At 51.1% G+C, this 27,974-nt stretch overlaps 1 protein-coding gene across 2 annotated transcripts; it reads right to left on the bottom strand.

The window, feature by feature from the left end:
- Positions 1-16,982: 16,982 nt before the first annotated feature.
- On the bottom strand, positions 16,983-25,871 carry Tfap2c (transcription factor AP-2 gamma). 2 transcript variants are annotated; one of them, XM_006235691.5, is made up of 7 exons: positions 24,260-25,080; positions 23,590-24,075; positions 23,420-23,471; positions 21,736-21,952; positions 21,194-21,312; positions 19,340-19,484; positions 16,983-18,490 (listed from the first exon to the last, which is right to left on the bottom strand). In XM_006235691.5, the coding sequence occupies exons 1-7, from the start codon at positions 24,431-24,433 to the stop codon at positions 18,205-18,207; spliced, it is 1,479 nt and encodes a 492-aa protein (XP_006235753.1). In that variant the 5' UTR covers positions 24,434-25,080; the 3' UTR covers positions 16,983-18,204. The 2 variants fall into 2 exon arrangements, with proteins under 2 accessions (XP_006235753.1, NP_958823.2); NM_201420.2 differs by lacking the exon at positions 24,260-25,080 and adding an exon at positions 25,609-25,871 and having other exon boundaries at positions 17,988-18,490.
- Between the last annotated feature and the right edge of the window lie 2,103 nt (positions 25,872-27,974).

Below are 27,974 nucleotides of genomic sequence, written 5' to 3'. Positions count from 1 at the left end.
CAACAATAAGTAAATACAATTTAAGCTATAACCGTAAAAATGCAACCATGTCCTCACTTGTGATGCCCAGCAGCTTCCTGGGGCCCCTTTCAAAGGCTGGCTTATCGGGTGCTGTCTCCAGTCCTTCCAACCTTCAGGCCTCATTCTTCACCCTTTGGCCCTTCTTACAGAAGCACCTTGTACAAGGCTCACCCTCATCTTGGATGTCATTCCTAGAGGGGACTCAGAACTTTCCCAGGAGCCCCAGGCTGCACTCCTGTCTGTGGTAGGGGTCTACCAGGATGAAATACGACTCAGGGGTCGGCCTGGAAATATGGGAAGCCACCTGTGGGCAAGCAGGCCACTCACTGATGACATGGGAAGATGGAGACAGAAGACACAAGCTGCTATGTTAGCTGGTTGGGAGCCACCGACAGAGGGACAGGACAGGATATATGTGGGATTGCCATGTGGCCCTAACTAGTGAAGAGGTATGAAACTCTCTAGCCAGGGAGAGGGGGGCCTGAGGGTCGGCCCTGGAGGACCTGTCCACTCCACACACCACCTGTGTCACCTGACCTTCCTACCGAGGACTAGAGGTTAACTTATGAATATATCGATGCCCGCCTCCCTCCTGTGAGTGCTTGCTGCCTTTGAGTGGGGGACGATTCTCTATTAGAGTCTGCAGCACCCACAGTCCATGCCTGCCCCATGTTAGGGTCACAGTGAGTGTCTGCTACATCAGTGAAGAGCAAGGGCGTACTGAGGCCACAATCTATTTCCTTGGTGTGATGGCAACCCTTGTGACAACTGGGGTTTTGTCAAAGCGTTAATGGCATTCATCCACCCAGCCTCCTTCACATGCCCCACCCTAACTCTGAGGAGCATAGAACCCTTTCTTGAGCTGAGGCTTCCTGCAGCTGAGCAGAGATTAGAGCCCACTCAAAGCCACAACAGATAGGCGAGCTGGGGCCCTGCAGATTCCACAGTCGATTTCTCGGAGTTAGCATCACCCTGATGCTTCCAGAATGGGCAGGGGCAACCAGCCTGGAGACCTTATCTTGAAAAACCAAATAGATGAATACATGCATAAATAAATAATCTAAATAAATAAAATAAGAAGGGAAACTGAAAAAGGAATTGGCTGTTACACGTTCAGCCTTTCTGTTCCAGTACGGCAGAGCAGTGAACACAGAAAATGGCGGTCAAGGAGCAGGAAACATTCTGGCTGTTGGGAGAATTGCTTAGCTGCCAGGAAGCTCCTGCCTTAAGCTTTTTATTCTTGTGGGAAAAGATTCTTAAGGAATGTTGGCGGGAGGACAACGGTTCCTGCCCACAGAAAGTCAGGATTCCTGGACCCAAATGATGAAGAAACAGAAGGGAAGGAGCCTGCCTAGGGCTCAGGGCCACCTCCCACTTTACCTGGTATCTCATAAAGGGCAGAGCAACCAAGGAACGGGCTGCACACCCAGCCTTCCTCAAGCCACCAACTCACAAGGCTCCTTACCCCACCCGGATGGAGAAAGGAGGCAGGAGGGAACCACGAGCAGTTCACCCGTGACGTCAGCCTTCATGCAATTCCTGTCAGCCTTTGCTCTTCAGTCTCATTATGATGCCCCTGTGGCCAAGGCCAGTCTCCTGCCTCAGCTGGAGCCAGCCATTCGTCATCACAGGGGACTTCATCCCTACAAAGGCAGTCACTCACATCTCCCACAGAGCTATACCTCAGAATCCAGCCCTGTCTCCGTGGTTTGTTTCTTTACTATTGCACATTAATCGCACACAACGAGCTTCATCACGCCGTTTTCATATGCGTTTGGAATATGTTCACCCGGGTCCCTTTCCTGTCCCTTTCTCCCGCTCCTCCTCTTCCCAATTAGTCTCCTCTCTCCTACTTTCTTATGTTTTGAAAAATGACCCAGTGAGTTTCCTTAGGGTTGCTACAGGAGCATGGGCAACTTATAACTGAAGAAACTGTATCACTGAAGAAAAAAGTCTTCCCTAACTTTATTGAGGTGGGGTTCCACTCTGAAACCTAGGAAGCCTCACGCTCAAAGAATCCCCCTTCCCTAGTTTTCTTCCAGAGTGCGAGACTCAGTCTCCAGCAGTCCAGGCCAGTATTGAACTGCTATGTGCAAAGGCTATCCTTGAACCTGGTGTAGTTGGTTGGATTTGTTTTTTTGAGGCAGGGTTTTTTCTGTGTAGCCCTAGATGTTCTGCAACTCCCTCTGTAGATGAGGTTGGCCTCGAACTCAGAGATTTGCCTGCCTCCGCCTCCTGAGTGCTGGAATTAAAAGCAAGAGCTACTTCTGGCCACCACCCAACTTTACCTTGACTGTGGGATTCTCTGCTTTGACATTTTGAGCGCTAGGGTGACAGATGTGCGTGCACTCCCTGCACTTGGCTACAAGTTCTTTTTGAGTTATGACTAACTTACATCAGAGGGGAAATGACAATCCTACCTGACCAAGGGCGGCATCTCAGTGTTTTGGTTATGGCCTGCACACACTCATGATGGAGCCTAGGGCTTCAGGCATGCTGGGCAAGCGCTCTACCCACCCAGGGCTACATCCTCAGCCTGCCTCTCGGTTTTATTTTTCCGTATTCTTAGAATTGTTTCTCCCTCTGTAGAGCTTCTGTGATGGGTGGGGGAGGTGGCGGTTGCAGGAGGCCGACACGTTCATAGTTAGAGGGGGCATCTCCACACCTGAGATGCTCCCTGACACATACCCTGGGTAATAGCAAGCAAAATGCTTCTGGACGTTCCCAAATATCACCTAGAGGAAGGGGACCTCCCACCTGTTCTGCACTCCTAAGTCTCTGACTCAGAGCCGCTTGGTCTCATGACTTTTCTTGGAGTATTGCTTTAGTTTCTAGTCCTGTTGCTGGACATGGAATGCCCAGACAGAAGCAGCTTAAGGAAGAAAAGCCTTACACAGTCCACAGTGGCAGGGAAGCCAAGGCAGCAGCAAGAGCTGGAAGAAGCCGGCCGCAGTGTCTCCACAGAAACAAGCTAGGATCAAGCTGGGTAGTGATGAATACTTTTCACCTCGGTGTCAGGAGGCAGAGGCAGGCGGGTCTCTGAGTTCAAGCATAGCAAGGTCTACAGAAGGAGTTCTAGGATAACCAGAGTCATGCAGAGAAAGCCTGTCTTGAAAAATGAAAGGAAAGAAGGAAGGGAAGGGAAGGGAAGGGAAGGGAAGGGAAGGGAAGGGAAGGAAGGAAGGAAAAAAGGAAGGAAGGAAAGAGGAAGGAAAGAATGAAAGAAGGAAGGAAGGAAAAAAGGAAGGAAGGAAGGAAAGAAGGAAGGAAGGAAAGAAGGAAGGAAAGAAGGAAGGAAGGAAGGAAAGAGGAAAGAAGGAAAGAAGAAGGAAGGAAAGAAGGAAGGAAGGAAGGAAAGAAGGAAGGAAGGAAGGAAGGAAAGAGGAAGGAAGGAAAGAAGGAAAGAAGAAGGAAGGAAAGAAGGAAGGAAGGAAGGAAGGAAAGAAGAAGGAAGGAAAGAAGGAAGGAAGGAAGGAAGGAAAGAGGAAGGAAGGAAAGAAGGAAAGAGGAAGGAAGGAAAGAAGGAAGGAAAGAGGAAAGAAGGGGGTTAACTCATGCACACTGAGCCATCTTGCTTTCTCTACCTTATATAGTCTAGAACCCCATTTCTAGGAAATGGTCCAATTAAGGTTAAGCCTTTCCACGTCAGTTAACAGAATCAGGACAGTCACCTGAGGCATGCACAGAGGTCTCCCAGGTGCTTCTGTCAAGTTGTCAACACTAGCCAGTAAAGGAATCTGTTTCTCCTCACCACAGGAAGGGGACAACGACAGCTCAAGAGTCCAGCTCAGGAAACCAGTTTACTGGGATTCATCACAGGAATCTAATGTCTAACAGCCGTATCACCAGAAAGCCATGGGGGTGGGGGGGTGGGGGAGGTGGAAACTCATGAGAGCTGCATAGACCTGTGGGTTTCAACCGTCCTAATGCTGGGACCCCTTAATACAGCTCCTCATGTTGTGGTGACCCCCAACCATAAAATAACTATAATTCTGCTACTATGATGAATCGTAATATGAATATCTGATATGTGGGTGGCCTTAGGGCAACCCTTGTGAAAAGATGTTTGACCCCCAAAGGGGTGAAGACCCAAAGATTGAGAACTGCTACCACAGATGGATTCCTTCTTTAGGCAGCCTTCCTCCCACCCCTCTGGAGCCTTCTCAAAGCACATACATCTGGGGCAGTTATGACAGGGTGGTGGGAGTAAGAGGAAGTGGCTAGAATCTCAGGTGACAGTCTGGTGGGACCCCCCTCCTTCTGTAAGGGAACACGGGGAAGGTAGGATCTGGAGAGTGTCTGCCATCGGTGATCCCAGCTGCTCTGCTCTGATGCCAGTATAGGGGTAGCCTTGTCTGTCTTGAAGGTGCCAGTGTAGGGATAGCCTTGTCTGTCTTGAAGGTGCCAGTGTAGGGGTAGCTTTGTCTGTCTTGAAGGTGCCAGTGTAGGGATAGCCTTGTCTGTCTTGAAGGTGCCAGTATAGGGGTAGCCTTGTCTGTCTTGAAGGTGCCAATATAGGGATAGCCTTGTCTGTCTTGAAGGTGCCAGTATAGGGATAGCCTTGTCTGTCTTGAAGGTGCCAGTATAGGGGTAGCCTTGTCTGTCTTAAAGGTGCCAGTGTAGGGATAGCCTTGTCTGTCTTGAAGGAACAATCCTCTGTAAGTCACTCCCAGAGAGCTCATGGAAAAGGGGCCTTTAGGGCAGATGTGAGGACATAGGGCCCACCTCAGGTCTGACTCCATCCTTGAGGGCACCCCTGAGAAGAAAGAGGTGAACCCCTGGAAAAAAAAGAGGTCTAGTGTATAAAGACTCACTGACCTCCCCATTTCCTGCATTTTGCAGAAACTGTCCTTCAGCCTGCCAACCCCCGCCCCTTCCCCCCCCGCCCCCCCCCCCACACACAGGAAGAAGTTTTCAATCCTGGAAGTGGGGTGGACATTTTGCTAGAAGGAGCATAAATCAGGAGGCCTCCCTCAGTCATCCCTTGGAGCCCAGGAGAAACGCCAAATTCCAGAAGCCACTGTATTTTGTTTACAACTGTTTGGAAGGTGTTAATGGTGTCTCACACCCAGCCTGGCAGTGAGACCCTCAGCTCTACCAACAAAACACACTGGCACCAAGCTCTTTCCCTAACCCCTTCACCCCACTCATCCACAAACCCCACCCCACCCCATCTCCTTGAATGGCTGACAGAGCTTCCTTGTGGTCAGCACAACCCATTTCTTCCTCAGCAACCTTAATCACCAGCTTAGATGCTAAATTAGGGGCTGGGGTGTAGTTCAGTGTACAGGGTTCGATGCCAGCACAGGGCCTGGGCTTGGCTCTCACTACCAATAAACAAACTGAGCTTAAACCTGCCTTGGGCTGAGCTTCATGATGCAGGTCCCCTATCCCAGCCACTCTGGAGCCTGAAGCAGGAGGAAGGAAAGGTCAAGTCCTTCCTAGGCTATAGAGCTAGTCTGGGCAACTTAGTGAGATCTTTTCTACAAACAAAGAAGAGGAGGAGTAGGAAGAGGAAGAGGAGGAGGGGGAGAAGGAGGAAGAGGAAGAGGAAGAAGAGGAGGAAAGGGGGAGAAAGGAGGAAGAAGAGGAGGAGGGGGAAGAAGAAGAGGAGGAGGAAGAGGAGGAAGAGGAAAAGGGGAGAAGGAAGATGAGGAAGAGGAAGAGAAGGAAGGAGAAGAGGAAGAGGAGGAGGAAGGAGAAGAGGAGGAAGAAGAGGAGGAAGAGAGCTATGCCTAAAGCTCAGCAGAAAAACTCTTGACTGGCATGTACAAGATTATTAAAACATGACAACCAGAACTATAACAACAACAGCAAAAAGAATTAAAAACAACAACAATAACAAAGAACCCTGCTCTACTTAAGCCATTGCAGGAATGAAACCCAAGCCCTCTACCAGGAAGCCCCCTGAGGGGACATGGCCTCTGTCCCACTCACAAACTACTTCTGCCCTGGAGCCCTGGATTTTGTGCCTGGGTACTATTGCCATTTGGGACTTGGGGAAATGTCTCTTCTTGCCAGAAGTCTACCCTGACCACAAGAGTCCTGCTGGGCACTTCCTCTCCAAGTCATGAACCCCAGTAACTCTTGAGTGTTTTGGACCGTTTCCTGCCACTTAGTGCCCAGCCTGGAAGACAGATGACTTCAAACAGACCCTTGCTGGGCCACAGTTAGTGCAAAAGACTCCATGCCTGCTTGCCCAGCGTGGAGATCTGAAAACCTGAACAGACACAGGTCCCACACCTTACCTCCACCATTTGGTCCTTGTTTTGTCATTGTTTTGTTTGTTTGTTTGTTGAAACAAGGTCTCATGTAGCCCAGACTGGTCTTGAACTCCTAATTAGAGAGAGAGAGAGAGAGAGAGAGAGAGAGAGAGAGAGAGAGAGAGAGAGAGAGAGAGAAGGGAAGGACTTAGCTGCTGGGTGTGGTGGGGGAGAGGCATGGACACCTGGGAGAGTCCAGCCTGGTTGTGACCCTGAGCCATGTGAGGAGACAAGGAGGGGAGGGAGAGGGGAGAGAGGGGAACCAGGTGTAACAGCCAAGTGGGCCAAGGATTGACACACACAAAAAAGGCAGCTAATCAAAATGGCTGGAAGACACAGGAAAGAGTTTCTAGGGAGGGGCAGCCATACCCTGTAACGTGTGAGGATGGGGGATGCTGGGGAAACCTGGGAGCCTGGTCAGTTTTGATATGTTAAATAGACACCTTGGCTGCTCTTTCCAGGTCTTAACAACTTAACAACCAGCACACCCAGTTTATTCCATGCAGGGGGTGGAACCTGGGCTTCTCTGCATGCTATGTAAGCGTATCCCCCAGCCTCCTATAACCTGATCTTGGAAAAGAATTTACTATGGAGTGATGGCTTCTAACCACACCGCTGGCAGGGATAGGGAACAGGCACAACTCTGTGAAGCTGAGAGAAGCCCAGAAACCCTGCCAGAGCTCAAAGTTAGACTGACTGAGGGACAGGGCAGTTGGACCCAAGCTATGAGCCAGCCTCAGATTTCTCCAGCCCCACAGGGCACAGAAGCTGTCTTTCCATACACCTAATTCTTCAGCCAGGAGGAAGTCAAACGATTCTAGCACCCGCTCTTCTTGGAGCCCGGAGCAGGCATCAGACCTGGTGATGGTTGCCCTCTTCTAAGAGCCCTGATGCTTTCTAAGGGATGAGGCAATGGAGGAGTCAAAAGACTTGCGAAGGCCACACAGCCGGATCTACCTGCTGGGGATGGAGCTCCCTGCAGGAGCCATCCCGACTGCAAGTTTAAGAATAGGATGTCTTCTACAGTGAGCTGGCTTCAGAACGGAGACAATCCCGCTTCTTCCCCTTCTGGAGAACAGGACCCATTCCCACCAAGATCCAAAGCTCACTTACTAGACTGAGGGCGTTGCTCTCCAGAGTGCCCGGATAGGGTGCTCAAGGCCTAGGTTCAGTGACCTGCAATTCATAAAACTGGGTGCGACCAGACACCTCTGTATGCCGAAGTTCAAGGCCAGGCTGGCTAGCCTGAGCTACACAAGACCGCATCTCAATGAGACAGCTCATTAGGACCAGTTTCCCAAGGGAGGCTGCACACCAGCTCACACTGCAGGCCACAGCCAGCAAGTTCAAACTGGCACAGGCTGCGGGCCAGTCTGTGGAACCCACAGGAAGACATCCAGAAATTCCAAGAGAGGAAGACCAAGCCCATGTTCCCAACAGGTCTCCTGACTGCACCACTCACAAGCGCGCTGGCTGGACCTGGGCTGAGTTTTGCTCTGTGGAGCCACCACGCCCATCTGTTTTGTCTGTTTGTCTGGCATTTCACCAATGAGCCGTTTGGGTTTTGAGATAAGGGTCTCACTAATTACACCAGGCTGGCCTGGAACTCAAAGAGATAGATTCACCTGCCTCTGCCTCCTGAGAGCTGGGAATTTTGGAGTGCCAAGCCACCGAGTCCAGGTTGTTTCAATCTAGTCCTCCCCATCCCCACCCCCACCCCCATTTGACCTTGCTTGGGTGTGTTGTTTTGCTCTGCGAAAAGGTCTACCTAGCCCAGGGTGTCCTGGAACTAATAAGGAAGCACAGGCTGTCTTTAAACCTATGGTCATGTTTTTGTGTCTCTCAAACTCTGAAATTATAGGCCTACGCCACCATATCTGACTTTGGGTTTCTGGTTCGGTTGATTAGTTTGGTTTGGTTTTGGTTTTTGAAGCCCTCTGTGTGGTCCTAGCTGTCAGGGAATTCACTCCGTAGACCAGGCTGGTCTCTAACTCACAAAGGCCCACCTGCTTCTGCCTCTGGATTCTGGGATTAACGTTGTGCACCACCGCACCAAACTGTGTTCGACTGGATCACACACACCACCCCCAACCCCAACTCAGGTTCGGTTTTCAGATAGGCTCCTCCTGTGTGGCCCTGGCTGTCCTGGAATTTGCTAGGAAGACCAGACTGACCTTGAACTCATGGAAATCTGTCAGCTCTGCATCCCGATTGCTGGGATTAAAGGCGTAGGCCCCCTGCTCCCAATTTTCTTTTTTGAGATAAGGTATTGCCGTGCTCCCAGGCTGATTTGTAATTTCTGACTCAACTAATTCTCCTGCCTCAGCCTCCCTAGTAGCTAGCACTGCAGGCCTAGGCCTTTAAGCCTGCTTCAGTTTAACTTTTTTTTTCATGCATATGTGCACATATATGTGTGCTTTCATGCATGTGGTCATCTGTGCAGCTGCTTGTGCATATAATAGCCATGTGTATGGAAGCCTGAAGTTGATGTCAGGTGTCTTCTGGATTTTGATTATACGAGAACTTCAGTCTGTCAGCCACAGGTACCACAGGAGCAGGGACTTGAACTCAGACCCTCATATTTGAGTGAGAAATCTCTCCAGTTCCTAGTCTGTATTTTCAAAAAAATTTAAGAATTATTTTAATATTTTCTGTGCGTTAGTGTTTTGCCCTGCATGTATGTCTGTGTACTGCATGCTTCCTGGTAACAGAGACCGTATGTGGGGAGGGGCCACAAGGTGAAAGATTGTAACTCTGGGGGGAGTTGGAATCCAGGAAGTGAACTCACTGGGATCGACAGCTTTTTTTTTTTTTTTTTTGGTTCTTTTTTTTTTCGGAGCTGGGGACCGAACCCAGGGCCTTGCGCTTCCTAGGTAAGCGCTCTACCACTGAGCTAAATCCCCAGCCCTGGGATCGACAGCTTTTCACAGCAAGCATTTTTTTTTTTTAAGCCTTCTGAGCCATCCCGCCACCTGATTTTTGCATTATTTAATGGTTGAGAAAATACTGGAGGAAGAATGTTTCTAGACAGCCGAAAATTATGTGAAATCCAAGTTCTTCCTGGTGAACCCAGCTTTGCTGTCACATTAGCCACACATGCGGTATGGTTTATGGGAGGTCTCAGGAGACCCTCCCACCCCTCCCCAGTTAGAGCTGGCTGGCCTTTGACTAGTTTGCCCACTTCAGCTCCAAGCATTGGTGGCACAGGTGCCCTCTCAGAGCTTCTGTGTGAGGGCCACAACACAAAACCAAAATGTCTGACTCTGGGTTTTGGCCCACATTGAAGAAGATGGCAAGAAGTGGCTCGGGAGATAGCCTGGCCCCTGAAGTCATCATTTTTTTTTTTTCCTTTGAGGAGAGGCAACAAGGCAGAGGAGGAGTCTCCAAGATAAAGCAGCAGGTGTAAAGGGACGACCTGGGTTCCAGTCTGGGCCAGGAGTGAGCTGTCAGGGAGAGAGTTGAGGGCGCTTGTAAACAGATTGAGTAATAAGTCAGTCATGCACTACCTGATGGGAATGACCCATAGTGGGGCAGCAGGTACTCGGAATACCTCATACGGAGAAGTGGTGTCTATGTGTGCAGAGGGAGACTGTACGGCATAGTGGTACCACCCAGCCTGAGCTCTCCATCCAAATGGGATACAGAGGGCAGTGACTGGAAGTGATCAGCACCTCTTCATTTTGCAAAACTTACTGCATGTGCTACCATGCCTGGCTCGCTATCCTGCTATGCCTTTAAAAGCAAGCTAGCTTGCTTTCCTTCTTTCTTTCTTCCTTTCTTCCTTTCTTTCTTTTCTTTCTTTCTTCCTTCCTTCCTTCCTTTCTTCCTTTCTCTCTCTCTCCTTCCTTCCTTCCTTTTTCCTGCCTTCCTTTCTTCTTTTTTCCTCTTCCTCTTCCTCCTCTCTCACTGTCTCTCTGTCTCTCTTTGTCTCCTTCTCCTTCTCCCTCTCCCTTGACAGGGCGTCACTATGTAGCCCTGGCTGCCCTGAAACTATGTAGATCAGGCTGGCCCTAAACTCACAGAGATTCACCTGCCCCTGCCTCCAGTTGCCAGACTTAAACACATGTGCCATTGTGGCTGGCTGGAGACAGTCTTAAGCAGCTCAGGCTCCCCAAATTTACTCTGTAGCCTGGGGTAGCCTTGAACCTCCCGAGTGCAGGGATTACAGGCAGCGCCACACCCAGTGTATGTGGTTGTGAGCAGCCATGTGGGTGCTGGGAATCAGGGCCAGGTACTCTGCAGGAACATCGCTTCAGCTCCCGCTGTGTTCCTTTTATTTGGTTCTCTGGATGGGTACTAACTGTGAAATAGACAGACCCAAAGCACAGCCTGGGCCTTGCTCTCAGTTAGAGTCGACAGGTGACAGACTCGAATCCAGGCCAGGGTGTTAGGATCCACAGTGAAAGCTGCCTCTGATGGACCACCATCCATCTAGGGGTGGTGAACAGAGGAAAACAGAAAAGAGACTCAGCTGACCAGATGGCTCAGGAGGTAAAGGCACTTGGCTGCCTACTAGGCTAAGGACCCACATGGTGGAAGGGGAGGACTGAGTCCTACACTCTCCTCTGTATAGCAACGGGTAGTGCATGTGAACACATATACACACACACATACATACACACACATACATTCACACACATACACACACATACACACATACACTCACACACATACACATACACACATATATACACACATATATACACACACATACACACATACACATAAAGACACACATACACACACATACACTCACACACATACACATACACACATATATACACACATATATACACACACATACACACATACACATAAAGACACACATACACACACATACACTCACACACATACACACACATATACTCACACACATATACACACATACATACACACACACATACACATACACATACACACATACACACATACATTCACACACATACACACACATACATACATACACACATACACACATACACACATACATTCACACACATACACACACATACATACATACACACATACACATACACACATATACACACACATATACACATACATACACACACATACATACACATACATACACACATACACTCACACACACACACCAAATGAATAAATGTAACAAAACTTCCAAAGGGAAGGAAAGAGGAAAAGGCGGAGTCCTGGCATCCAGAATGACGTCAGAGTCTTCATGATAACATAGGCCCCGGGAAACAGTGGGTGGGTAGAAGCTCAGTTCCACCCCTCTCTTTCCAGCCCAGGCCAAGCGCCCACTGTGGACACCAAGAGCAGGAGGAATGTATCTAACCACTGGGTGGCTCAGCCATCCAACACAGGTTTTCCCCAGAGACAGGAAGGTGTAGATCCACACAGAATGTGTACACGACTGCTCTCAGCAGCTTTCTTTGGAAAGATAACAAGAGGAAGCCACCCAAGTATCCATCACCCCGGGGCATTAGACAACCAACCATGGTGGACGTACATGGCACAGCAGATGGGAGCTTTCACACTATTGGTTGCCATGGGCAGCAGCCAGGACGGATCACAAGTGCTTTGTACTGAGGGGAAGAATCAGGACGTAAAAAAAAAAAGCCACCATGAGCACATACTTATAGAACATCCTAGAAAGTGCGGTGACCACAAGCAGGCAAGCAGATGCGTGCTGGAACCTCCAGTCGTTCTCTGGCCACCATGTGCATATATCCTGGTGTGCCAGACACAAAATAAACTGAAAGCATTGTTTTAAAATAAGGTCTCAGGTGGCCCTGGTGGGCTTAGAACTTGCTACGTAGACCAACCTCTCAAACTAACTCACTGAGATTCCTCTGCCTCTGAGCACTGGGGGTACAGACAGGAATCACTATCTCTGACATCCAAGGAAATATTGGGTGGGGATTAGGACTTTAGCATATCCTCTGTGTGTGTGTGTGTGTGTGTGTGTGTGTGTGTGTGTGTGTGTGTGTGTGCGTGCGCGCGCGCGCGCGCGCGCACGCGCTCAAAGGTGCATGAGGCTGACACAAGTATCAACCTCTCTCCCCATCTACCATATTTCCTTGAGATCGACTCTCTCACAGAAGCAGACGCAGAAGCTCACATTTCTGCTAGGCAGGTCGGTCTAGCAGGATTCACCTGTCTTGATACCCAACCACCCCCCCCAGCCCCCTCCCCCAACCCTTCCCCAAGTCAGGGCCACAGACAGGTGTATGACTGGTTTACCTGCATACACGTTTGTGCAACATATTCACGCCGTGTGCCTTTGGAGTCCAGAAAAGGGAGCGTCAAATCTCTCGGAAGTGACAGTGACTGTGAGCCGCTCTGTGGGTGTTGGGAGTGAGCCTGCGTCTTCTGAGTGAACAACAGCTACTATTAACTACTGAGCTCTCTCTCCGGCCCCTAAAGGTTCTATGTGGCTGCGGGGGAATTCAGACTAGTGCCTTGTGCTTGAGAGCAAGTGCCCTTGCCCCCTGAGCCATCCTCCAGCCGATGCACCTTTCTCTCTCATGTGAACGTGTGCTGTCTAGAGACAATCCAGGGCAGAGAACAACCACCCGGGTCCTTTGACAAGGAGACACGGATCCTCCTGTCTCTACTTCCCTAGAGTGAGAAGCACAAACTAGCTGCCAAGTCTGACTTTTTAAAATGCGGGTTCTGGGAACCTAAATCAGCTTCTTGTGCTTGCTAGGCAAGTGCAGCATGGGCAGAGCTCCCTCCCTTGACTCAACCGTTACATGTCTTTTGGGGAACATAAAACGACCCAAGATATCCCAATGGCCTTGGAGCCCTGGAGGTCTAGGAGCTGTGGCATTTACTGAACTTTTGTCACATGTGAGGATCATTTGCAAAACCTCTCCTTAGAAAATTTTGACAGTCCACAAATAGTACACCTATAAACACATATACACACACACGCATGCACACATGCACGCATGAATGCATGAATGCATGCACACGCACTCACACTCACACACACACACACACACTGCCGCAAAACAGCTTTGACCTTGCAAACATCCTTACCAAAGCCATTCCTTGGACAGGTCTCTGGAATCAGGCCTTTCAACTCCAAGTTCCACCCTTTCCCCTTCTCCATTTCACCCAGGGAGATGTTATCCGAAAGAAGCCAGGACATTACTTGTATTATTGTGCCAAAAACAATGAATGATCCGGAAAATATGGACTCTAAAGTAAGTCTTTTTAAAAATCATGATGTCAGGTTCATATCTGAAGACTATGTTCCCTGATGCCACTGAAGATACTCAAGGTGTGATTTGCTTCTTGGCATCAGAGTGGACGTTAGGCGAGATGCCAGCCTGGGGTGTGCAAAGCCAGGAAAGGGTCAGGTTTTGATGACGCCCATAACCTCCACCCGTCCTGGGGGCCAGCAACCCCATAGGCTTCAGAGAGGCAAACAAGGACATTGAACAGGAAGAGAAGCCCAAGGCGCACCAGCTCTGACAGAGAAAAGACACTGTAGCTTTCAAGAGAAACATTTAGTCCAGAAGGAGCGTTTATGGATCGCAGCCCCACAATGTGGAAAACAGGAAGACCTTGCTACATCTCCCACCAGGAGAAAGTCTTCAGGGCTCACTGGGCTCAGCTGGCCAGAGGTGGCTTTCCAAAGGGTCAGTGCCGACACAGGACCCACAGAGAGCCCTGTCATCTGCCGAATACATCTCAAGAAACCACAGTCATTCCCTGTACCAGGGACAGCAGCACTTCAAAGTCATTTCCCTGCATATAAAGGCAGGCAGATTTAACTACTGCTTTGGGGACACTGTTCTACCCGCCTGCAGAAAGTGAAGGATGGAGAAGTTCTGAGGTCATTAGAAAGCAAGCACCTTCTTCAGGAGCGTACGATAGCTTGCATTTCCCCAGGGAAAGCAGGCAGCCAACAGACTTCAGAGCCCCAGGCAGAGCCTGGCCCTCAGAGGCCCTCAGAGAACTCCCTTTGTTTCTCGCCCGGGCGTGACCCTACCTTGTTTCCCTTTGGTTCTTCACGTTCAAATCCAGGAAGTTGAGGTCTCAGAGCTCAGCCTCACATCAGACCCCCCCAAAAGAAAAGAATGGCCGCCAGTGTTGTGGAATCATTGCAAATGAGAAACAGCCGCTCTGTCTCTGGCCTAACCCACGGAAGACAAGACAAGCGTGAAAGGCTTTGGAAAACACCCTCTCTGGCGCTCCAGAGAGCCCACAGGTGTGCTGTGTGCAGGGTAGGGGGGCACCTTGTAGGTGCCAGGTACCGGGATGCCAGCCAACAGTTGTCCCATCCTGCAGAGACTTCCCTTATAGGCATGGAACTGTGGGCAGTGTGTGCCTTCAGACACACCGGTTTTCTTCCCTTCAGCAAGCTGGGACAAAGGAACCTCTTGAGAGTACTTCTCCCAGAGGGCAGCGACATGTGCCTTAAAAAAGGCAAATCCATAGTTGGGCATGGCGGTGCATGCCCATAATCCCAGCCCCTCCCTCTCCCCACAACCCCACAAGAGGAGGAGACAGGAAATTTTGAGTAGGAGGCCAGCCTGGGCTATGTATAGTTTAGTTCAGGCCAGTCACAGGTACACAGCAAGATTTGTTTTAAAAGAAATTAAAGAGCCACCAGGGAGATGGCTCAGTCCATGTTTGCTACTCAAGCATGAGGATCTAAGTTTACAACCCTGGTTCCCCCTTAAAAAAAAAAAGAAAGCAAACAACAACAGAAAACCAAAAAAAAAAAAAAAAAAAAAAAAAAAACACAACCAACCTAGGCATGAGGCTATACTTCAGCCTAGAGAGATGCTTCAGAGATTAAGAGCTCTTGTTCTTGCAAGGGACCTGGGCTCAGATCTTTCAACCTCACAGCCTCCTATAACTCTAGTTAAAATACATGCAGGACACTTACATACAAGCGGCCACGCAGGCACAGAAAGTAAAAATCCTAAATACACGTCTGTAAAAGGCTAGGCACAGCGGCCCATCCCTGGAATGCCAGTGTTGTTCAGGCAGTTGGGAGGCTCCCTGGAGCTTCTAGCCAGCATTCTAGCTCAATCCATGAGCTCCACGTTCAGTGAGTGACAGCACCTCAGGTGGAGAGCCTCAGAGGAAGACACCTGACGTAACCTCCACCAGCATGCGCCCACACGCACGCATGTAGACACACCAGACACAGAGATATAAAGGAAGCAGTGTGTGCACCGGCCAGCATACAGTCAGAGAGAGCAGAGCAGAGAAGGCAGACGCTCGCTTCTGTAGTGAAGCTTAAAAAGGAAAAAAAACATCCTTTTCAGGAGAGAGCCAAGTGGTCTTGAACCTGCTGCCAGTTTAGAACGGCCCAGTCTTTCACCAGTGGGCTAATTGGTAACGTCGTCAGCAGCCAAGGTGTCTATGGGTTCCCCTGCAAAGTTCCTGGTTCCTATTCACAGGGCTTCAGCTCAGAGGCTTGCTTCCTCGGACATCAGATATGGGGGACTTGTCCCCTGCATTTCCAGGTCTCTAAGACATAAGCACCTGGCCAGGCCTAAGAGTCTGTCTGTGGCTCTCTTTGGTTGTTTGACCTTAGGGAGCTCCCAGCATGCTGTCTGAGGTGCACTTGAACACAGCCAGAGTCTGGTCCCAAAGCAGGTTTGCTGATAAGAAGACCAATCTCATTCTTCCAGCCCTTTGCTCCCAAGATTTCCTTAAGACACCCAGTGTCTTGTGTCTCGATTGAGAAACAACTGCCAACCTAAGACCTCCTTTCTCTGTGTGAAAGCAAAACCAAGTGTGATCTTGATGTGTTGACCAGATAAGCCCAACTTAACGTGGATGTCGGGGGGGACTAAGGACGAGCTGCCAAGAGCAACTGTGCTTAAATGACTTAAGAGCATCCTGTGCCAGTGCAAAGCCAGGAGCGACTGTGCACAGAGGAAGGGAATTAGGAATTAAGGGTTGCAAGAATGGAACTGAAGCCACGACTTCATCCAAAGTGGAAAATCCTCCTGTCCCCACTTCCCTTTGAAGCCCAGCCACACATGCCAAACTATTAACCTTTCACTTCCTGGAGGCCATGCCAGGCTGCTCCAACCAGAAACCAAGCGCTAGCAGTGTGCATCCAAATTCCAAACACTTCAGCAGGCACACAGCCCCCACCCTTCCCCCCAGGGCTTCCACACTCCCTCTAACTCACTCCACAGTCAGACAGAAAACGAGGAGACTGAGCCTTCACTGTCTCCAGTGGCGGAGAATCCCGATTTCACTGAACACGCTGATACCCGAGGCCACCACTCTTGGCATTGACTGATTTTCTCCCCTTAAGATCTGCCCAAGGAAAACCTGGGAGGACAGCATGCCCATTCGACAGACTCGTTCACTCATTCATTCAACGCTCCCCAAGCTGTGACCTTAGACTTGGGGTACCCACAAAGCAGCCAAGCACAGGCTCAGCATACTGAACCCATCAACACGATGTACACAACGGAAGCAGAGCCCCGGCACCCCCAGGTGCTGGCACTCAGTTAATGAGGACAAAACCAGGAGCAATGGTATGGAGCAGCTGAACAGCCTTGGTAAGGAGAGAAAAGAAGCTTCAAGATCCTTCCACAGCGCCCTGCCCTGTCGTACTCTACCTATAGAATTAACTAAGCCACAGTCAGGCTTCCAAGTTAACCCTGATGAATCCTAACTCATTCTCGGAGCCAGAAAAAAAAAAATAAATGGGTCAGAACCAGACTTGCAGAGGTTCTATCGAGAATATTTTTTATTACACAGGTATCATACACACAATTATTTAAGGAGCACGGACAGGCATAGAGGTTCAATCCCAATCCACACTTCACCCACACAAACTGTTCTCTACTCTTCTGGTTCAGCCTGCGGGAATGAGATGTGTGTTGCTTCCTGAACAGCTCCAGTTAAATAACACTTGACCAGCCAAGAGAAAAAAGCCCAGCTTCATCTTCAGCCTCTGTACCCTGTGTGCATTCGCGTGAAATCTAGAGGGGCTACGTTACCCATCACCCATTAAAAGTTAATATTAAAATCGAATCCCATTTCTCAAAATGTCTTAAGAAGTATTTACAGATCCCATTAAATTATGCATAAATAAAATCTGTACACTCAACAGTTTCTCAACGCGGAGCCTCCTCGGGGACTTGGGGATGACAGGCGCTGCTGTGTGCCTACCCTCTTCAAGTTTACGTGGGAAAAAAAACCAAGATATGAAAATAAATATGCAAATAAAACTTCTATACCTTAAAGGAACAGGACCATTTAAAAAAAATTCTACTATCTAAAGAATCTTAAACTTTCAATATTTCAATATTTCTTTCTTAAAGAGGAAGGAAACACAGGGAACAAGCAGCAGGTTTTGCTTTAAAGTTCCTTAAAAACAGGGGACTCCTTTTTTGAATGAGGGGCTGGAAGGCTGTCACATAGCACTGGTAAGTGGCTGCTTAGAACATCTGACCTTTGCCTCCTACCAGAAGGTGTGATCGCTGAGGAGGTAGGGAAAGCTAGATAAATACTAATATTTTTTTTTAGATAAATATCTTAGTGGACATAAAAGCCAGCCATTATCTAAACACTGAAAAAGAAATAAGTTATTTTTTATGATTGATCGATCCCTTTATCTTCCTCCCATGCACCTGCTACGTCAGCAGCTAAGCGTGGAGTTTCTGTCAGACCCGGGAGTTTTCACAAAGGGGTTCCAAAACTCATAGCACCTTTCAGAGAGGGAACGGATTTCCAAAAAAACAATGTTTAATGAATAAAAGAACCAAACCAAGTAGCTTCGGGATAGCATGTCCAGGGTTAAATGGAAAAGTCACAAAGACTCCAAGAGGGCAGAGGTCCAAAGTGAGGTGGGTGGTAACCGCCCCGATGAGGGCTTCCCAGGCTGCCCCAGTGGAGGGGGCTTGGGTCCTCTCTCCTTCCGCTTTCTGGCCTCCTCGATCCCACTTTACTTCCGGTGCTTTTCCATTTTCTCCATCGTCTTGTTGGAATCAGCCGGACTCTGCTCTCCCGGGTTCATGTAGGACTTGTCGATGGTGATTAGGGCCTCCTTGATATAATTCTGCACAGCAGAGACCGCTGCGCAGATGGCCTGGCTGCCAAAGCCATGAGTTATCAGGCTGAAATGAGACAAGCAGTTTTGTATGTTCGTCTCCAAGACCGGGGTGGGCCTGCTGTTCCCGTTGGGCGTTCGGTCTTGATGGAGGAGGTCAGTGAACTCCTTGCACACTTGCCTGTGAACACAGTAGGAGAATGTTACCCAGCTCTTGACAGAATAATAAATCCCCACTCCCGATCATCCCCAACCCCAATCCTATTAGGATAAGCTGAGAGTGGAGAACTTAGCATTTCTGAGACAGTCTCCAAAGATGGGAGGTGGGCCTTGAACCCACCATATACCCAAGAATGGCCTTGGATTTATTACTGCCACTACCTCCCCGGTATGAGATCACAGGTATTCGCCTCTACCCTACTCTTGGTTTATGCAGCAGGGAGGATCAAATGTGGGGCTTGCATGCATGCTAGGCAGGCACTCTGCCAAGTAAGATGGCCCCGCCCCCATGAAACCAACATTAACCCCTTGAAGGCCATGCCCCTGTGCTTAGCACCTGTCCTGTGCCAGGCTAGGGATCAAGGGCTTTCCCAAACCCTATCTCATTTAATCCAGACTGCGATGAGAAGACTTGTGGCTTAAGTCCAGCCACCTCAGGACCAATCTATGTAGCCCAGGCTGGCCTTGGAACTCACTTTGTAGCTGAGGATGACCCTCAACGTGTTGCTGTCCCTTCCCAAGTGCTGGCATGTACCATCATGCTTGGCTTTTATGGGTAGCTAAGGCTGTGGGCCGAGCTCCATGCATACTAGGCAAACCCTACTGAGCTACAGGAATTCTTGCACATACCCAAGTGCAGTCAATCACCAGGGTGCTGTGACTGCTGTGATGTCAGCAGCTCTGTGCCACCTAGGGTGGAGCAATTCCTTCCTCTGAACTCTATTGGAGATTCCCGCAAAGCTCTGGCCAGTGCCCACTACAGCAGCTTTTGAGTTTCGAGCCCCAGGGTCTGTACGGGCCAAATACTCACTGTGCTGCCAACAACACACTCTTCCTAGCGGCCATCTCGTTCCGTCCCCCAAGATGCGGTCTGGTTAAATAGTCAGCCACTGCTTTACTGGGAAACTCAGCTTCGCAGACGTAGGCAAAGTCCCGGGCTAGGTGGACGGCCTCGCCTGTAATGGCAGCAGGTTGAGAGTGTAGAGCGGCTGTGGTCAGCAGGGTCACTTTGTTTTCTAACGGGGCGCGCTGACCCATCATCAGATGCTCGCCTGTCTGTTTTCCTTAGTTGTCCACATAGGGACATGTGCGTGAGTGTGTGAGATGTCTCGAGTTTGAGGTCACAGGGTCTCTAGTGTCTGCTATGCTTCCTAAGGTGGAATCTAACATCTTTTACTGCCCACCCCTCCCCACCTTGGCTTTTCTAGACAGGGTTTCCTATGGCTGTCCTGCAACTCACTGTGTAGACCAGGCTGGCCTTGAACTCACCGAGATCCACCTGCCTCTATCTCCTGAGTGCTGGGATTAAAGGCGTATGCCACCACAGCCTGGCTTGGTCATCTAAAATCTTGCTTTCGAGACTGGGTCTCTATCACTCACTATGTAGCCCTGACCAGCCTGTAACTTGCTCTAAATCAAAAAAGAAAAGGGGAAAAAAAGAAGTCAAATTCTGGGAAGGTAAGGCAGGGGGCTCTGTTCATTCTAGGCTACACAGCCAGCCTGGCCAAGGAGACTCAGCCTCAAGACAGTGAATAGGAAGAAGCCAGTACGGCCGTGTCACACAAGAGCCCGAAACCCTGGCACTCCGGAGGCTGAGGTTCAAGGCTGAGATGGGACTCAGGAGGAGTCAGAGGTCCTGGGTTTAACCAGCAGTCCTAGGAAGCGGGAAAACAAAGCCCCAGTCCAGGTCCAAGTTTTAGGGGTGTTAGGAGTAGGGAGAAAGAGTAACAGAGACAAAAATAATTTCTTCTTCAAGTAAAGGCAACCTGGCTTCAAGGCTCCAGGCTGTGGAGTGGCCTGAGGTGAGTCAGAATCCAAGCACCAGCCAGTGTTGCATTGGGACACCTACTTTCTTATTTAAACGTCTCAGAGTGGCTAGTAAGGAAGCCTGGAAAAACCTTAGTGAGACACCAACCCCACACTCCATGCAAGACAGCTGTTCTCAGTCAGGCCTTTCTGCTTGCCCTGACCTCCAAAGGCGCAATGAAAAGGCATGGGGGGTCCTGCCAAGTCCCTTTCAGCACGAGTCACGCCATGCGGCAAGAAAAATAAAGTGTTCAGACAGCTCTGCTCTGGAGACCTCACTTCTTGAGGCCATCCTTAGCCTTAAGTCAGCCAGCATCCCTGGGGGGCAGGCAGGCCTACAACAAAGGGGCCCAGGGGCCTAGGCTGAGGCACCTGTGTTGAGCCCACCTTCCTGGCTTGGAAAACAATGTACTCCTCGCTTTTCTCTTTTTAAGTATTTACTTTCTCTTTAAAGGCTAAAGAGAGGCATTCTTGGCTACCTTCCAGACTGGGGGACAGGTCTCCATTCAAAACCTGGACTGACACAGCTATGACCTCAGGAATGGAGAAAGGAGCTCGTTTGTGGACTGTGGGTTTCATTCCTTTTTTTTTTTTTTTAAAGCCCCCCCCATGGAAGGAAATAAATGGCAAATTAAGCCAGCGCCCATTGTGTACACTGAGCAGGATCCTGGTACCCCACAACTGAAAAATAGACCCGGGAACAGCAATGCTGACTCCCTGTGGGTCCATCATTGATGGCCTGGCACCTTTCAAAAGCTAGTTCGCTTCACGGGGAACAGTTTTGCCAACTCCCATATGATTTCATAGGTTCGGAAAAAATGAAAGCTTTGGTAAGCTTTGGTGACTGAGCCCCACAGACCTTCCACGAGAGATGTGAGGAGAGTGACATGGGCGGCTTTCCGTCTCCCAGCTGGAAGGTTCAGCCCAATTTTGTCCAACTTCTCCCTCAAGGACCGGCCTCCATTTTTGGATTTCGCTCTTCATGGAAAGAGAAAGTTGGCTAACTTTCCAAACAATCAAATGAACGGACAAACAAACAAACCAACCGGACTCCCCCCCCCCCTTAAAAATCTCAGAATCCACTAGGAGGGGTGCAGAAAAATCTTCACTTAGGATTGTAGCAGTAAACTCCCCCAGGGGGACCAAACACTCGAAGCCACCCCTCCCCTCCATGCAGCTGCGGCCTTAATCCCAACCAAATGATAACCTGTTATGCTGTTTCAGCACCTTCTGCATTTTGGCACTTTCAAAAAGAAGATACGCACTAAAAAGCTCTCTTAACACAGATTAGAATTCAGTGTTAAGATATAAAAGTTACATAAATGTTAAAAATACCTCCAGGCCCTTCTCCATATTCACCTTCAACTACCCAACCCCCAGGGGGCCCTGAACAAGTGTCACCTTCTGAGCACGCCTCCCAGGAGCGAGGCATTCAAGCATTCCGGTGGTGACAGTCGCCTCTGTACCTCAGCCACGGTTACTTTGTACTTCGAGGTGGAGCTCAACAGGGAGAGTCTTCCAGGAACGGAGCAGAAGACCTCGCTGGGGTTCATGACCGCTCCAACTAGGTCCTTCTGGCAAGGGAGGCCCAGAGGGTTCTTGGTCATTGAAATGGGTCCTGTGGGGGACAGAACAGGTTTGCCATTAGAACCAGATGGGGCAGAGAGACCTTTCCAAAAGGGCAAACCAAAGCCGGGGTCCGCCTTCAGAGAACGCCACACAGAGAACTATGTCTTGCAAGAAGGCTTTTAAAAGCCATATCCTTTCTTCCAAGACTGGAATCTGAAATCATGAGTTAACACCTCCAGACCTTAATTAGTAAAGATTCCATGCATGAAGTTGGTGCGCCTCTCTCTCCTCCCTCCCCCCCCAGCCCCCGTTCCTGGCCACCACAGTAATCTGTTTAATTAAAGCATTTGCTTTCAGAAAAACCGCTTTAATACCAAATAAATGGCATCCTCCCCCTCCCCCCCCCAAGATGAACTGAAATTACGGGATGTGTTTAGATCATCGCCAGACCCCTCGGGGCAGCTGACACCAGGGAATTCAGGAATATGGGATTAGCCAGATCTGCTTAGGTCTGCTCAGAAACAGTTTTCTTTTCAGGTTTTTCTCTCCGAACCTCTCCCAATTTACTAATACAGTTCACAATCTCAAGACCATAACTACCTGTAATTTAGGGCGATTCCATATCCGGTAACCGTGTCAGTGTATATAACTTAAGCAAGAGCCACCCACTCACTGTAATCCGATTCCCCCCATCTCCTCCCTCCTACAAACCCCTCATTAAGGCAATATTAGGAGAAACCTATTAAGTAGTGTCAGAATTAAGAGCCTCTCCGATAGCTGTACTCGACAGAAGGAATAAATCTGCCCTATGCAAGCAAGAAGGCCCAGCCGTGAGAAGTTCTTGCTGCCAAGCCTGACACCCCCGTTCAATCTCTGGAACCCACATAGTGGGAAGCAAAAAACCGACTTCAGCAGGTTAGATTTTGACCCCCGTAATAAATGTACCTCTAAAAAGTAAAATCAGGTCGATTTGTTACAAAATAAAGACCGTTACGGAATCAGAAAATTAAGGTACTGTTTGTTATCTTTTTTCCCCCCTTGTTTTTTTGGTTTTTTTTTTTTTTTTTTTTGGTTCTTTTTTTTCGGAGCTGGGGACCGAACCCAGGGCCTTGCGCTTCCTGGGTAAGCGCTCTACCACTGAGTTAAATCCCCAGCCCCTTCCCCCTTGTTTTAAGTTAACAGTTTCCCACCTATGATGCCAGCACTAGGAAGGTTGAGTTAGGAGGCTTACAACGAGTTCAAGGCCACCCCGGGTTGCGGAATGAAACGTTTTGTTTCAAGAATACCGCCACCACCAACAACAAAAAAAATCTTTTAAAATTTACAGCTTCTTTTCGTTCAGGTCAGGAACTGACTTCCTACTGGTTCAAACAGGATCAGAAGTAGTCAACATCAGGCCCCTCCCCCACTGGACGAGCCACGTTGGTCAACTTAATACCCCCGACCCTGCAGAAAGGGGGCAACTTCGCTGGTCAGAGCCACGTGTTAGACACAAGAGGCAAGAGTCAATGTTTACCTTTGCGAATGACAGTCTGATCGTGTAGAAGCAGATGCGGGTCGTCCACGTTCTGGGGGAGAGGTGGGGAGGAATGACAGTTTCTTTTAAGTTCGAAGGAAGGTGGAAAGACTGAAGGATACCATAAGGCAGAACCTTCGGGCCCCCTGCCTCCCGCCGCCGCTACTCACCTGCACCTCCTCAATGGGGTGAGCCATCTCGTGCAGCCCTAGGTTCTCAGCCAGGCCGGCGGCTTCCAGGGCGTGCGCGTGAGGCAGCAGCAGATCGGAACGGCGGTAGGCTTCCCGCCGGGAACTCACCGCGCTCCCCTCCAGCCCTGAAATATGGGGTATAAGACCTGCAGAGCGGCCGTGGTGCGAAGCCAGGCTAGAGCCCTCCTGACTCTGTCGACCTGGCCAGGCCTGTTGCTGGCTGCCGGTGGGCGCAGGCTGGTGCAAGGGGTTGATGGCGGCAGCGTAAGCCTCTCCCAAGTGCGAGTAATGATCGGCGGATTGCGAGTATGCCAACTGCTGGTAGGGCGGCGGGAAGTAAGGAGGCGGCTGGTACTCTGCAACCCCGGTGTGCGAGAGAGGCGGCGCGGGACTGTAGAGATGCTGTCCCGCAGATGAGAGGTGAGGGATGCGAGGGTTCCCATTACTGCTCGCGTCGTGGCGATCCTGGGAGAGAAACAGCAGAAACCCGGTTAGTACGAAACCCTGCTACAGCGAACAGGCAGGCCAGGAGAGGGGCACCTATACGCCCCACCAAGCTCGTGCCACCCGTCTCAAACCGCCCCTGAGCCCGAGGCCACCCGGGCACAATGCGCTCCAGGGACTTCGTTGTGAACCATCGGTCTAAGACCTGAGAGAGCGAGTCCTTCAAGCACACTGGCGAAGGCTCCCGTGCTTCGTCGCTGGCGGCGCTTGGAGGTGCCAAGGGCGCGTTCCGGGCCACGGCACGGTAGCCGGTGCCGCCGGGGGTCGGCGTGCGGCGGCCTCGGCGCAAAGCGCCCTTGCTCATCAACCCTCCTCCCATGCCGCGGCGCGCCAAGAACAGTCGGCGCGGATAATACGCAACGCCGACGAAGGGCACGTTTCCCCCGCCCTAAGGATCATCCCCCTTAAGAGGCGGCAACGCCGCGGAAGTGACACTCCCAAGGTAAGGCCTGATAGGTAAAGTCGTCCAGAGAGGCTCGGGCGCCAACACGCGGGACCGGGAGCTGTGATCCTTGCTAGTCAAGCCCGTGCCTTCTGCGCCTTTGGAAGTGAGGTCTTCCGGACCGGCCACGGTCAAGGTTCTCACACATCCCGGTGTAGAGAAGGAATGAAAAGACTCTGCCAAATTGGGCAACCTTTGCCTGCGCACGTCCCCTCGCCTCAAGGCGGTCAGACTTAATTCCTAAAAGATGTGTCTTCATCAGTCCCAGGGGTCAGAAGGGTAGCAGGGACGCAGGAGCGGGGCACTGTCGCCCCCTAGCGGAAGCGCCCGGGCGTGCACGCAGGGGCAGCCCCTCGAGGTCTTGCGGGCGCGGTGCGCTCCCGCAGCCTGGCCGCTCGGGCTCTCCTCTCCACGCTCCCCGGTGCTCGCCTCGCGCCGCCAGAATCTTCTTCCTCTTCCCGCTCGCCGCCTCCCTCCCTCCTACTCTCCGAAACTCTAGCTCAACCTGTCCGACAGGCTAGAGTACTCGCGAGCGCTCAAGGCCCCATCTGGCCTCACCCCCACCCCACAGTCCCCAACCCCCACTTCTCTTGAAAACCAGGCTGCAGTTGTTTGGACTTTTTTTTTTTTCTCTCTCTCTCTCTTTCTCTCTTCTTTCCCGAGGAGGTAGCGGGGCAGGTGACAAGCCTTCCTTGGAGGAGACTCCGCAAAGGTGTCGCTGGCAGGGAAGCCTCCGTGGACACTGGACAGACTTCGTGGGAAAAAGCCACGTTTGAGAGTCGGATTCGGGGCGCTCTTCGGGGAAAACGGAAAGGAAGGCCGTGCGCTTCGGAGGAACCCACTGTTGAGCTCTCTGGGTGGGCCTGCCACGCTCTTGCCAGGCCTTGTCCCCGAGGGACAAGACCAGTTTCAACAAGGGGCCCAGGAGATGGCCAAGGACTGGCCCTCATCCCTCCCTAAGGCGAGGACTCCGCGCGGAACGTCCCCAGCCTCGGCCGGCGGCCCCGGACACCGCTGGGCCGGCAGGGCTACGGTCCCTAGCCCCCGCTCACCTCGCAATCCTCTTCATACTTGACATTATCTGTTATTTTCCACAACATGGCGTCCGGCGTCCCCCAAAATAGTCGCCAGTTAAATCCAGGCTCCCCCCACCCCCCGAGCGGTAAATCCACAATCGGGGTCACGGTGGCCAGGCGTCTGCCGCCGCCCCCGCCGCGCGCGGGCCTCGCTGTCCCAGTCACTGGTCGCGCATCGGTGGCTGTGCACGTAGATGTGGCCGCGGTGGGTGTGTAGAGGCCGCAGCGGTGGACCGGAGAAGCCTCACCCTCACAGTGTGTCCAGGCGATAGCCGGGGGACCCGAACGCCTTAATGGGAAGGAAATTATCATAACTCCTCCCCGGGGGCCGGCACCGAGGCCCAGGCGCCGGGCGGGGCAGCCCCCAGCCAGTCCCTGCCTAGCTCCGCCCCGCACCCTGCCTGGCGGCTTGCAGGGCCTGGCGTCGCGAGGGGTTTGCAGGGGCATCAGTGGGCGGTCTCTTGACAACCGCAGACCTGCCAAGCTTGGGTACCCGAACGCGGCTTCCTTTGCCAGCCTGCCCCCTTGCACACCTGAGATAGGCAGAGCCGACAGCTGGGATTTCCCCACCTCGAGAACCTTCCTAAAGATGGATGTCACTTGAGAGTTTGAAGACGCCCCATTCCGGGGTGTCTCAACTCCTGGGGTTCCCTGACACCTCACCCCAGCCATTCCCTAGTGTCTCCCTCCCCCTCCCCCTCTCCCGGGGTACTTTACTGTCCAGCCCACTTCGGGAGGGGTTCTGAGAAGGAGCCCGCTCCTCCAGCTCCAAAGAGGAAACTCACAGTAATATTTGCTCAGAATAGATCGGACAACCGCGTGCCGCCGCTGTCGCCCGAAGCTGTATCTGGCTGAGGGCCGCGGCTGGAGGAGACCCGAGCTTCCCCGCCCAGGCCCATCCCTGCTGCGATGCCCAGCCCTGCGGAGTGCCGGTTCTGCAGCTGGCACGGGCGGGCCACTCCAAAGCCTCAACTCGCCCAGGAAAAGAGGTTCCAGGCAGAATAAACCTCCGGCGCCACGGGTCGCCTGGAATGATGAGGTGCTGGAAAGTGGGAGGGGGGCTACCGGGAGGTGACCCTGAGATAGAGGCACACCTCGTCCCAAGGAAGGCAGAAAGCGAAGCTTCCTTCCACAGAATGCTGCTGCACCCCAAGATTTTTCCATTCAAACCGAAAAATAATACTCTTATTTTTTAATTCGATGAAACGAAATTAATTGGCCTAATGATTATAGTTAATTTTTTTCATTCCAAACAGAAACTATACGGTCTTCAAGAGCTAATTTTGTTGGTCTGTCCCAACTGTATATGGAGATTGGCTTCAAACAGTCGGAGTGAATTGAAGCAGGGACTATTTCGATTTGATTCCGAAGCCAATTGTGCAATTCTTGATACCCATCAGCCCAGTGGCCAGGACCTGTTGTGAACGTGCCTCCCGTATCCACAGACTTAAAGTAATTTACCATCTTCCTTCTCCTTCTCTGGGTCGTGTAAGCATTTCCCTAGACCCAGATAGGCCTAAAATACAGTGACTAAAATTTAAATAGATGTCCAAGCCAGCCGTTCCCCCATAGCCTTAGAGAATAGCCACGTGCAAGGTGATTTTCCGACCAGCTGGCGCTAGCAAATCCAGGAAGTTAAAACCGCGGGAACCATGGGGGCATTTCCCTTAGTTTAAAAAATTTAAAGGCAGGCAATCCAGACACCAAGCCTCCAAAACAGAGAGGCCCTGGCATTAGCCGGAGAAGAGGGCACCTGCTCCAGGAAGAACTGGATTCGGTGCGGCCCGCAGGCTCAAGCCCAGGACTGGGAAGTCCATGTCCCAGGCTTTCTCTAGAAGGCAACTGCCACATGTCTAGTGGGGGTCTGCTCCTCTCCTGGCATAGTGAGTGTACGGCTCGTCCTATCCCAGTCCCTCACTGTTCTTCCTACATCAGCGATAACCCAAGCAACCCAGAGGGACCAAGAGCTTTCTGCTCCGGAGCTTTCGGCGCTGGCGAGGGGATGGAGGGCATGGGGGTCTGCATTCGTTTTTTCCTCAGCCCCCGGAATTTGGGGACTTGGGAACCACTAGACGAGGCTATTCATTCTCTCTAAAGCGACAGCGCAGCGTTTAATGGAGAGGGCGGATGCACACATGATCTCCGAGACACTGGAGGACCCTGTCCCATCCACACCCAGCTTGAGGGCTGGGACCTGGACACACTGTCCAGGTGCGGAAAGCTTCCGCCTTCCTTGAGCTCAGCTTATCCGGTGGTTCCCGCACTCTAAACAAACCTCATCCACGGAAAGACGCGGACGCGTGTGGTTGCACCCCTTGGCAGCCAGGGCCGGCGATGTGATG

The sequence above is a fragment of the Rattus norvegicus genome, chromosome 3 (assembly GCF_036323735.1).
Source record: "Rattus norvegicus strain BN/NHsdMcwi chromosome 3, GRCr8, whole genome shotgun sequence".
Lineage (NCBI taxonomy): Eukaryota > Metazoa > Chordata > Mammalia > Rodentia > Muridae > Rattus > Rattus norvegicus.
The sequence above is the reverse complement of the archived record's forward strand: the minus strand, read 5'-3'. Positions and strand labels throughout refer to the sequence as shown.

Excerpts from the sequence above, each read along its gene's own strand:
- Tfap2c (XM_006235691.5), bottom strand. The coding sequence starts at position 24,433 with ATGGGAGGAGGGTTGATGAGCAAGGGCGCTTTGCGCCGAGGCCGCCGC. Across the intron at positions 21,313-21,735 it reads CTGGGAGGCGTGCTCAGAAG|AGCGAAATCCAAAAATGGAG; the intron begins GTGACACTTGTT and ends CTTTCCATGAAG. Across the intron at positions 18,491-19,339 it reads AGTGTGTTGTTGGCAGCACA|GCAAGTGTGCAAGGAGTTCA; the intron begins GTGAGTATTTGG and ends CTGTGTTCACAG.